This window comes from Piliocolobus tephrosceles, chromosome 14, assembly GCF_002776525.5.
Source record: "Piliocolobus tephrosceles isolate RC106 chromosome 14, ASM277652v3, whole genome shotgun sequence".
Classification (NCBI taxonomy): Eukaryota; Metazoa; Chordata; class Mammalia; order Primates; family Cercopithecidae; genus Piliocolobus; species Piliocolobus tephrosceles.
Genome location: NC_045447.1, coordinates 108474953 through 108487837, shown reverse-complemented (window position 1 = coordinate 108487837; position 12885 = coordinate 108474953). Strand labels below are relative to the sequence as shown.

At 38.0% G+C, this 12885-nt stretch overlaps 1 protein-coding gene across 1 annotated transcript in view; it reads right to left on the bottom strand.

Moving 5' to 3' along the window:
- The window catches only part of LOC111528100 (contactin-associated protein-like 3), a 100051-nt gene that overhangs the window by 77906 nt on the left and 9260 nt on the right, over positions 1 to 12885 (bottom strand). Inside the window, exon 5 of the mRNA XM_031934086.1 lies at positions 9543 to 9686. Within this exon, the coding sequence (XP_031789946.1) occupies positions 9543 to 9686 (144 nt within the window). The remainder of the gene's footprint in view (positions 1 to 9542; positions 9687 to 12885) is intronic.

The following is a 12885-nucleotide window of genomic DNA, read 5'->3' as shown; positions in this document are numbered from 1 at the left end:
ACTAGTTTTAATCTTTTCAGTTTCACTTATTTGATTCTTAGTGATGCTATGTGTCACAGGAAACCATATGAACAGCAATGTCCCAAGAATTAAATTTGCTAAGAAAACAGAAAAGGGCTTATTAGTCTCTTTCAATGCACTGCACAGCATTCAAGAAGAATTTGGGTCTTTAAATAACTAAAATGAGTAATGACTACTAGCTGAACCAAAGGCTGTTTCTATGTGAAGAAATGATCTATTTCGGGTTCATATGCATCAGTAAAATTTAACAACCAGCCTATGCTGTTAAACATGGTGGTTAGAGCTGGTGTTTCCCAAAGTTTACTATACAGATGGGTAAATAAAGTTTCAAAAGCACACACAAGGAGTGCAAAATTCACTGGAAAAACTAGGTATGTAAGAATATTTAAAAACTAAATTTTAGGCTAGGCATAGTGGCTCATGCCTGTAATTCCAGCAATTTGGGAGGCTGAGGTGGGTGGATCACCTTAGACCAGCCTGAACAACATGGCAAAACTCTGTCTCTACAAAATATGAAGAAAAACAACAACAACAAAAATTAGCTGGGTGTGGTGGCGCTGGCCTGTAGTCCTAACTACTCTGGAGGCTAAGGTGGAAGAAGTGCTTGAGCCTGGAGAGGCAGAGGCTGCAGTGAGCTGTGATTGCTCCACTGCACTCCAGCCTGGGCAACAGAGTGACTCCGTGTCTAAAAAAAAAGCAAAACAAACACCACCCTCCTAAATTTTATAAAGCAAATCTAAAAGCCCAAATGAAAATTGCCTAACAATAGCAAAATGGGGCAGTAGAACTGATAAAATGTGGTATATTCATGTAACAATATATACATTCTTTTGAAAAAATTATTAGTAATATTTTCTAACTGTACATATATGATCTATTTCACATTAAGAATGAACAAAATTATGATATGAGTAAAAATAACTCAAAAGCATTTCTAACATTAGCATGTATATATTTATGGAAATGTGTTCTTGGATAATGGGACGTTATAAAATCTCACCTGGAGAATTTCAACCATAAGGGGGATACTATATTTATACTTTGATAAATCATTTTCTGTAATCAACTTTATTTAGTATCACTTAAAAAATGAATGGTACTTTCATTCTTATCCCTTTTAGTGTTTCCTAAATATTTTACTTTTGAAATGACAGGTCTTAGATATACTGGCTTGTTTTTTCTTATAAAATCTGTCATCTATAGCAAATGTTTTAATACAATTTTGGGCACATATGCACACCTCGCAATGTGAGGAAAGAAAACAATCAGAAACTTTGCAGATTGACATTGTCTGTTTTCACAGTTGCTCTGTGGAAAGTTTGCTCTGAAGGACTGCCGGAGTTTAGAAAATAAGATTTATAATTTCCATGCTGACAGCCAATTTTAGGGATGACTTTTACTTTCATATTGTGCTGTCTCCAACATAATTTTAAAAGGATTCTGGAAAAAAAAATAGTAAGATACAAAACTATACTAATACTCTCAGGAAGCACCTCAAGCGCTGATTAGCAAATGTATCTTATTATTTACAGTTAAATGACATTTCTGGGGAGAAGATTTATTGCACCCTTCTGTGACCTCCCACTCTGACTGCCCTCTCTTAGGCTGCAGTGTCTCTTGGTTCTACTCAATCACTGACTGAGCTGGCAAATAATCTGTTTATCATTGTCTAGGAAAGGCTGATGTGCTCCCCGACTTAGTAAAATGTTTCACCGCATCATTACTGGGCAATAAAAATAAGCTGAAATAACCGACTGAGTTAAACTATTAGTCACTTTGGGCAAAACATGGCCTTTCTTTGTGAGGCAGTGGCACATCAGTAAGATGCTCCAGAGGAGCCAAGGCTCCGGGGACACCTGTGTGGTGCAGTAAAACCAGCACATAAAGCAGTGAAAAAGGTAACGGCACTCATTTAGCATTGTTACAATTCCACTGGGCACGGTGATGAAGGGAAGCTCCATAAAGGGTGGTCTATTTAAAACTGGTTCCCGAGTGTGATCCTTCATTTAGGCCTATCTGGAAGACATGCATTTCAGTCCTTAATTCGCAGTCTTTTTTCAACAACCCTCTGAAACAAAAGGGATCCAGCATGGTGACTATAGGGAATGATACTGTTTTATTTACCTGGAATTTGGAAAGAGAGTAGATTTTACATGTCTTCACTCCCCTCTGCCACCAACATGGTAACTATGTGTGGTGTGCCGGGTGTGTTAATTAACTTGACTGTGGTAATCAGAACAGTGTATATCTATGTCAAAGCATCACATAATATACCTTGAATATACAGAATTATTTGTCAAATAAATTATTTTAAATTTCTTTAAAAAGGGACTTATGGCACAGTAGCAGTAGTGGGTGGTAAGGCCTGGGTCAAGCTCAGCCCCAGGTGGGAGGTGGGGTCAGGGAGGAACCCAGTAAGCAGCTCTGGCCTTGCAGGTGTAACACTGTAGGTCTCTGTCCTCCCAAGGCCATTCCCTGTGTGTTGTCCCAGCGTCTTCCCTCTGTGTGTGTCTCTGCACCGACATTTCCCTTTTTTATAAGGACACTGGTCATACTGGATCGGGGCTCACCTTAATGATCTCATTTTAACTCGATTACCTCTGCAAAGATCCTGTTTCCAAACAAGGTCACATTCTGGGGTTCATATGAATTTGAGGGAAAACAATTCAATTCATAATGTCATCTCTGAAATAAGGACAACTTTACTTACTTTACTTATGTATATACAATTTGGGTTGTGGTTGCTGAGTATCTATTTCAAACGGGTTATGGGCTCTTCTCATACTTTTAGGTCAAAGGGGACTTTGGAATCCATAGTGTATGCATGTCTGCATGTATGATCATGGATCAGCCTTCCCCTTTCTGTCACTGTGTCCCTATCCCTATATGGTTCATGATCATGTATGTTACTTTAGCACCAAGGCCATACACAATCCAAACAAAACAAAACAAAACACAGAAACTGTGTTGGCTGTTTGACTGCTGAAACTATTCTCTTTGTGTGTGTATATATATATTTTTTAGTTTAGTTTTTCAAGTGATTCTCCTGCCTCAGCCTACCAAGTAGCTAGGATTACAGGCACCTGCCATCATGCCTGGCTAATTTTTTCTTTTTGTATTTTTGTAGTGACAGGGTTTCACCATGTTGGCCGGGCTTGTCTTTAACTCCTGACCTCAGGTGATCCGTCTGCCTCAGCCTCCCAAAGTGCTGGGATTACAGGTGTGAGCCACTGCGCCTGGCCATCTCTCTCTCTCGCTCTCGCTCTCTCTCTCTCTTTTTCAGGGCCATATATATTCTCAGGGTGTGTTTGAGAAAACTCCCCCCCACCTTTTTTTTTGGCCATTGTCCAAGGGTTCAGAACTGAATGGGAATGTCTGTAAATGGATGTGATGGAGGCTAGAATGTGTATCAGCTTTTCACCATCACTGTAACAAATCACTACAACATTCTCTTACTATCTCTCACTTTAGAAGTGTGCGAGGGCTGGACTGATGACCTTGCTTCCAGTCTTACAAGGACAAAATCAAGGTGCTCTTGGGCTCTTTATGAAGGCTCTAGGGGAGAATGTGTGTCCAAGCAAAGGCAGGTTAGAGCAGAATTCATCTTCTTGTAGTTGTAGGAGTGAGGTCCCAGTTCATCACCAGCTGGTAGTTGGGGCCGCTCAGCAGCGTCAGGCTGCCTGCCTCGCTCTTCATGGTGCCCTGTTCATTTTCTAAACCAGCAATGCTGCAGAGAGACATTCTCCTGCTTCCAGTTCCTCTGGCTTCCCCTCACCCACACCTCTCTTCTGTGTCTCTTCTGCCTCCAACCAGAGTCAAAATCTCTTAGGTGCTCATGTGATTACACTGAGCCCACTGCATGAATCACGATCATCTCCTGTCTTAAAATCTGCAACCTTAATTACATCTGCAAAATCCCTTATGTGATGTAACAGATTCACAGTTTTCAGGGATTAGGGCATCTTGGAGAGTCATTCTTGCTGCCACAAAATATTCCTCATTCCTTCATGAAATGTTGTTTGCTTTCATATATTTGTCTCTAGAGAAGCATCAGGTATTTTCTCAACATCCCTTCATGTTAAAAACCCTCAACAAGCGAGGCATTGGAGGAACATACTTCAACATAATAAGAGCCACCTATGACAGACCCACAGCCAGCATCATACTGAATGGGCAAAGATGTGAAGCGTTCCCCTTGAAAACTGGGACAAGACGGGATACCCTCTCTCATTATTCCTACCCAACATAGTACTGGATGTCCTAGCCAGAGCAATCAGGCAAGAGAAAGAAATAAAAGGCATCTAAATAGGAGGAGAGGAGGTCAAACTGTCCCTGTTTGCAGATTATATGATTCTATACCTACAAAACCCCAACATCTCTGCCCAAAAGCTTCTTGATTTGATAATCTCAGTAAAGTTTCAGGATACAAAATTAATGTACAAATATTAGTAGCATTCCTATATACCAACAACATGCAAGCTGAGAGCCAAATCAAGAATGTAATCCTATTCGGAATTATCATGAAAAGAATAAAATACCTAGGAATACAGCTAACCGGGGAGGTGAATGATCTCTACAATAAGAATTACAAAACACTGCTCAAAGAAATCATAGATGACATACAAATGGAAAAACATTCCATAATCATGGATAGGAATAATAAATACGGTTTTTAACCATATTGGGCCACACTGCCCAAAGCACTTTATAGATTCAATGCTATTCCTATCCAATTACCAACGGCATTCTTCACAGAACCAGTAAAAACTATTTTAAAATTAATATAGAACCAAAAAAGAGCCTGAATAGCCAAGGGAATCCAAGACAAAAAGAACAAAACTGGAGGCATTACATAACCCAACTTCAACCTCTACTACAAGGCTATAGTAACCAAAATAACATAGTACTGGTACAAAAACAGACACACAGACCAATGGAACCAAATAGAGAGCCCAGAAATAGTGCCACAAACTTACAACCATTTGATCTTTGACAAAGTCAACAAAAACATGCAATAGGAAAAGGACTCCCTATTAAATAAATGGTGCTGGGATAACTGGCTAACCATAAGCAGTTCCTGGATCCCTTCCTTACACCACATACAAAAATCAACTCAAGATGGATTAAAGAGTAAAATGTAAAACCTGTCAGGTGCAGTGGCTCATGCCTATAATCCCAACACTTTGGGAGGGCGAGGTGGGAGGACAGCTTGAGTCTCAGAGTTTGAGACAAGCCTGGCAACATAGCAAGACCTCATCTCTACAAATAATAATGATAATTATTATTATTAGCTGAGTCTGGTGGCACGCACCTGTAGTCCTGGCTAATCAGGAGGCTGAGGCAGGGGAATCTCTTAAGCCTAGAAGGTTGAGGCTGCATCGTGCCATTGCACTCCAGCCTGAGCAACAGGTGAGACCCTGTCCCAAAAAAAAAAAAAAAAAAAAAAAAGTAAAGCCTATAACTATAAAAACTCTGGAAGATAACCTAGGAAATACAGGAAATAGCATTTTGGACATAGGACATAGCAAAGATTTAATGACAAAGACACCGAAAGCAATTGCAACAAAAACAAAAGTTGACAAATGGGACCTAATTAAATGAAAGGGCTTCTGCACAGCAAAAGAAACTATCAACAGAGTAAACAGACAACCTACTGGAAGAAAATATTCACAAATTATACATCTGACAAAGGTCCAATATCTGGAATCTGTAAGGAACTTAATTTAACAAGTAAGAAAAAAAAAACTACCCCATCAAAAAACGGGCAAAGGATGTGAACAGACATTTTCCAAAAGACATACATGTGGCCAACAAGCATATGAAAAACTCCTCAGCATCATTAGTCATAAGATAAATGCAGATCAAAACCACAATGAGATGCCATCTCACACCAGTCAGAATGGCTATTATTTAAAAGGCAAAAAATAACAGGTGCCGGTAAAGCTGTGGAGAAAAGGGAGTGCTTATACACTGCTGGGGGGTTATACATTAGCTCAGCCATTGCAGCAAGCAGTTTGGTGATTTCTCAAAGAACTTAAAGCAGAGCTACCACTCGACCCAGCAACCCCATTGAGTACACACCCAAAGAAGTAATAATCCTTCTACCTTAAAGACACATAGATGTGTATGTTCGTTCACAATAGCAATGACATAGAATCAACCTAAATACCCATCAACGGTAGCATAAAGAAAATGTGGTACATATATACCATGGAATACTATGTAGCCATAAAAAAGGATGAGATAATGTCCTTTGTAGCAACATGGATGGAGCTGGAGGCCATTATCCAAAGTGAACTAACACAGGAACAGAAAACCAAATACCATGTATTCTGACTTACGAGTGAGAGCTTAATATTGAGCACACATGGACACAAAGCAGGGAAAAATAGACACCACAACCTACTTGAGGGTGGAGGATGGGAGGAGGGTGAGGATCGAAAAACTACCTACTGGGTACTATGCTCACTACCTGGGTGATGAAATAATCTGTGCACTGAGCCCCCATTACATGCACTTTACCTGTGTAACAAACCTGCACATGTATACCTCTGAACCTAAAATAAGTTTAAAAAAAAGAGAAGCATCACGTATTTTCTGAAGGAAATGGGAAAATATATGAATATACATTGTCAAAGACTATAATGTTTGAGATTTTCTATTGCTTATTTCCGTAGTTTCTTTCTGGACCTATTCCATCTGGCCTAGCAGTTGTGAAAACAAAGTAGTGTGGATCAAACTCTGTCATCTGTTTCTGTCATGCAGATTTGAGCCCTCATCCTAAAGGAGGGACAGATTTTAGTCCCATCCCAATAAAAAAAATCTCTGCTCTGTTTACTGTTTTTCTCTACTTGGTTTGGAAAAATTTTGTTGAGATGATTGTCTATACCACATATGGCTGAGAGCAGGTATAGGAGGTATCTTGGTACTCATACTTGGAAACCCTTAATATGGCATCATCCTCAGCACATGGAATTTCTCAGATCACTGACAACCTTGGACCAGTGATTATTCCTTAAGCTAACTTCGCTCTTCTGAAAAGGTTGGCAGGCATGGCTACATTTTTCTGAGGACTCCTTATGTTATCATCCACTCAAGATAAATCAAGGCATTAACTAATTTTAAAAATCTTGACCTGGTGCAGTGGCTCACGCCCGTAATCCCTGAACTTTGGGAGGCCGACGCGGGTGGATCGCAAGGTCAGGAGATTGAGACCATCCTGACTAACATGGTGAAAACCCCATCTCTACTAAAAATACAAAAAATTAGCCGGGTGTGGTGGCGGGCTCCTGTAATCCCAGCTACTCGGGAGGCTGAGGCAGGAGAACGGCGTGAACCCGGGAGGCAGAGCTCGCAGTGAGCCGAGATTGTGCCACTGCACCCCAGCCTGGGCGACAGAGTGAGACTCTGTCTCAAAAAAATAAATTCATAAATAAAAAAAATAAAAATCTTAAGCTCTTCAGGTTTACTATGTGTCTGCTTAGAGGAAAAAGCATCCAACTAGAGATATAAATTTATCCATTAATAAAAAGTAATGGAGGCACAAAAGTTGATTTGAGCTAACAGTGATTCATCAATCACTGCTGAAGCAGCTTCCAACGGGAACTGGTTCAGGGACCCTTTCAAGGGAACGGAAAGGGCCAGCTTCTGTAAGGTAAATATAGGAGCAGATTTTTCACTGGTTGTAGTTATACAATTGCCTTACTTGGTTGATCCTGCTGGAAAGTCTCTAGTTATATGTTAACTGGTGGCTTCTGATTGGTTAGCCTTAAGTTTGACTTTTTTTTTTTTTAAAGCCATTTACAAGAAATAACTCAAGTTAAAAGTTTTGCTTATACTGGTAAATCAAGCAAAGTTAAGGCCACTTACAAGGCTTTGTCTGGTCAGAGATTCCTCAGGCCATTTTAATTTTGTTGAACAATTTAAATACACACTGTGTGCCAGAGGACAGCTCAGTGAAGTCTTTGAATGTCTGTGACTGTTTATTTGAAAAAGTACATATTCTTTGTGAAACACAAATACTGATGAGGTAAAATGCAATGTATAGGACTGTATGTAAATAGCAAGTCTTCTATTACTAGATCTGTATTTCTGTTTACATACAATTTTTATTACTAAGAAAGGTTGAATATATTTACCTTTCCAGTAAGAATTATAAGTAATTAAGTTACCTCCGTAACACCTCAGTGTTTAGGTACAGTGCAAAGTGGCTCTCTATATCTGTGTCCAGCATGGAATTTCTTACCTAGTTGAAAACTTTCTTACTTGAGAATAAGTTTTCTTATCATATATGTGGTGATATGGGATGATAACAGAATGCTTTAATGTACAGGCATCCATGCCCCCATGTGACAAGTTTTCTCACATGATTATTTCTCTTAACTGTGATTTCCAGATATATAAGCCTCATCTTTGGGCTCACAGGAGCATTCTAGAATACATAGCAGGGTTTTGCTGTTATTCCTAGTGGTTCTTTTAATTTAAAAAAAATCCAAACTTCCTTTATAATCAAAAGATCCACTTGTTTCCATTTCTTTAGCTGATGAGTTCTCATAGTCAGTTTGGGCAGAATCCCATGAACAGAGCGGCCTACACAACAAACAGTTATTTCTGTCAGTTCTGGATGCTGGAAAGTCTTAAGTCTGAGGCAAAGCAGATGCAGTATCTGCTTCATAGACCACAGTCTTCTCCTTAGAACTTCCCATGGCAGGAGAGGCAAGGGAGCTCTCTTGGGCCTCTCTTGTAAGGGCACTAATTCCATTCATGAGGGCTCCACCCTCCTGACTTAATTACCCTCCAAAGCCTCCTGACACCATGACTTTGGGGCTCAGGATTTCAACATCTGAATCTGGGTGGGAGGAAGCAAACATTCAGTACTTTGTACCAGTGTAACACCAATTATACTGGATTCATTTAATATGCTTGTCTCCTATTAATTAATATTTATTATTGTCAATGTTTTGAAAGTACTTCAAAATCAGTATATTTCCCATTACTCCTCCATGTAAAAAATATTTATGCATCTATCTATTTATAAACTGAGCTGTGTACTAATGATTCAATAGTATATATTTAGATATAGACTTAAATATATAAGTAATATTTTATGTAAGCCAATGACTTTAGACAATATGATTTGTTTTGTTTTTACAAGTTAACTGTTAGAAGTATAAATGGATTTATCTGTTGTAGAGATATGATTATGATATTGACATTTGAAAGTTTCCACTTATTTACTACGTATAGCTCAAATATATTTTCTTTTAATGTTAGATGAAAATATCAAGTTATTTAAACAGGAAGTAAACTTTCTGCAGATACTTATTTTTGTATTGGGAAGAAAAATTGATTAAATGTTTCCTGTTTTTTACAAACTCAAAAAGTACTAATTTCATGGCTAGAGATAAATCATTTCTCAGTATTAACTTGGTTTAAATTTGACTAGAGACTCAAAATGCAAAGCAATAAAGATAAATAAAAAGTGGTTCCACTGCCAATGTCATTCAATTGCGTTCTCTTACCTCCAAAATAATAGGTGTCACCTGAATCAATGAGCACAGCCAACAGGGGCTGAACAGCGGTGTCATCGTCCACCACCACATTCATATGGCTCCATTTAGCAGATAAGGACACAGAGTGCCACTGCCCATCATTTAATCCAGCACCTGGAGGAAAATCAGTCAGAGACAACTCTAAATTATGAGCTCTGTAAACACTTGAAAACAATTTGATTCAGATCACTGAATAAGTCAGAGAAGAGTGGTATTTACATGCTGATGTATCACTGAAAAAAAATTAACCACCTATCTTTAATTTAAAAATTTCATTTATTATGACAATAATACATGAATAAAAATATTACTCTTTCTGAAGAATCACTATAATAAATTCTGATAATATGCTTAAAGTAACTAGAATTATCAAATATATACATTAGAAGCCTTTACAATGGGATAAAAACAACACAGTTTGGTTCAATCTTTAAATGCAAAACTTACTTGCTTCGCTGAATCTAACAAAAATATTTTACAAGAATCAAGAAAGTGAGTTGATAAAAAATGTCAAGAATGATTGTGAAAAGCTTTTCTTAGAAAAAGTTGACACATAATAATTGTACATACTTATGGGATGCAACAGGATTTGAAATGGGGGGAAGATCACTGGATGTCTGGCTTGCTGCACCCATTAATTACGGTAAATCCTGCTTTCACTGTCTGAGCTATTTTACAGCCCTGTAAATTATAGAAAACTGATAGTAATGCAAAATGACTTGTACCCATAGAAATGCAAATGACTTGTGCCTGGGGGGGTGCAGTTGGTTACTGAACCATTTCATATCTGTCTGTAATTCATTTTGGCATTTCTTATATGCTTGTATGTGTAGTACTTTGAATTCTCCTCTGAACTGACTGTAACATCTTACTGGTTTCTTCACTGATTAATTAAAATCTTTAACATACATTCATGTGTTTCTGAACTAACACATTATGATTATAGATATAATTATACTGTCTTTTAGAAGTTATTATTTGGTGGACATGGTGGCTCATGCCTGTAATCCCAGCAGTTGGGGAGGCTGAGGCGGGCGGATCACCTGAGGTTGGGAGTTCAAGACCAGCCTGGCTAACATGGTGAAATCCCATCTCTACTAAAAAACAAAAAATTAGCTTGGTGTGGTGGCATGTGCCTATAGTCCCAGTCACTTCAGAAGCTGAGGCACAAGAATCACTTGAACTCGGGAGGCGGAGGTTGCAGTGAGCTGAGATCACACCATTGTACTCCAGCCTGGGTGACAGAATGAGACGCTGTCTCAAAAAAATAAAATAAAATAATAAAATAAAATAAAATAAAACCTATTTAATATTTGATAAAAAATGCTTACGAAAGAACTGGAGGTGTACTTTATATATGTACAGTATTTTTATATATTTACATTCACATCCATATTATTTTATGATTCTTAGTAGTAATTATGAAATTAATCTTGTGAAATAATTTGGTAACATAATGAATTGTCTTTGATGGTAAATTTAAATGTTAAGGTATTTAAAATCATTAGAGGTGTTCTGTGTTTTCTTTTACTTGGTAATATGTCAAAGATACATGCCAATAAATGGTCTAAAAATAAGATTAGCTTCATGAGGCCTATTAAATTAACATTGCACTGAAGTTTAAAATTACATGAAGATCAAAACTATTTCAGAAGTTACATATAGCATAATAAACTTTAGACTAATAGAAATTTTCCTATAAAGGTAGCATTTTACTTGATAGTCTTAGGAAACCTGTAAATTATCAAAATGACTGTGCTTGATTTATTTTTCTTCCTAACATGCATTTATGTGAAGTTAGTATATTATTAGCATTTCAAATGTAGTACTTCTTAAAAATTAAAAATTAACATTAAAATTTTAGCTTTCCATTTTAACCTTCAGTGATGTATGAAACAAGCAGAAGTAATAATAAAGTATAAGAAAATAAATTATTCTTTAAAATCAACCAAGAATCTGGATGTCTTCAATGTAAAACTAGGCACTGTCTAAACACAGCCTCGAGGATTATATGATTCGGCAGGTCTCTGTGCCTTTTACCTTCTTTGAATTTTTTTTTTTTTTTTTTTTTTTTGTGTGTGTGTGTGTGAGATGGAGTCTCGCTCTGTCACCCAGGCTGGAGTGCGGTCTCAGCTCACTGCAAGCTCTGCCTCCCGGGTTCACGCCATTCCCCTGCCTCAGCCTCCTGAGTAGCTGGGACTACAGGCGCCCACCACCACGCCTGGCTAAGTTTTTGTATTTTTAGTAGAGATGGGGTTTCACCATGTTAGCCAGGATGGTCTCGATCTCCTGACCTTGTGATCTGCTCACCTCGGCCTCCCAAAGTTCTGGGATTACAGGCGTCAGCCACCATGCTTGGCCCCTTCTTTGAATACTTTTATCATCCTGTGAATTGTAGAATATCGAAAGCAGGCAAATGATTATTGTCCACAGACATGCAAATGAATTTCGTCTGGTAGAAATACAATTGATCTTCTTCCTGGTTCCTCTACCCCATCCCATGGAATAAGCCAGTTTTACACGATGCACAAAATCATTGCAGCTTACTGCTTATTATCTTTGATTCTTTAAACCTGTTGTAACATCTTACTGATTCCCTCATAAACTAATGAGTTAAACAAAATCTTTGATATGTTCTTTTTATAACTGCAAAAAGTACGCTCTTTAAGAATATCTTTTGACAAATAAAAGCAGATCTTTGTGTAATTGTTTTCATGTCTATCATCCACATTTGTTTCCTTTTTGTTTTCTATTAGGTTGCATTTGGCCTTTGGCCATAGTTTATGCACAAGAAAATCAGATACAGTGGAATCTATATTTTAATGAGAAGTTATTAAATTAATTGCCCACAACGTAGATGTTATTTTAAACACATTTGAGTATGAAGATGATCTCTTGTTAACAACTACAACATTTTAACGGCAGAGGCAAAATATCACACTCACAAAGGCATGAGCTAAAGCAAAATCCTGATGAGATTTAAGAACTTTAATTATATTTAATTCTAGTTATTGTGCAACCCAGAACTGGACGAAGTGCTTGCTCAGTACCTCATTGAATCCAGAATATATGCAACTCATCAGCAGTAAAGCTGAACCACCTACTGTAGGAAAAAAATTGAGGGCGGTCTTTGAAATGGGCAAAAGAGATTACTGGATGTGGAAAGATCAGCTGACATTACAGGACTGTAAACCATCATCTTGGACTGGGTTACTTTACAGCTGTGTAGTGACAGAAGTTAACCTGCAGAACGTTGATAATAATGCAAATAACGCTTGTCCACAGAGACGCACGGTGTGGACAGGGAAATAAC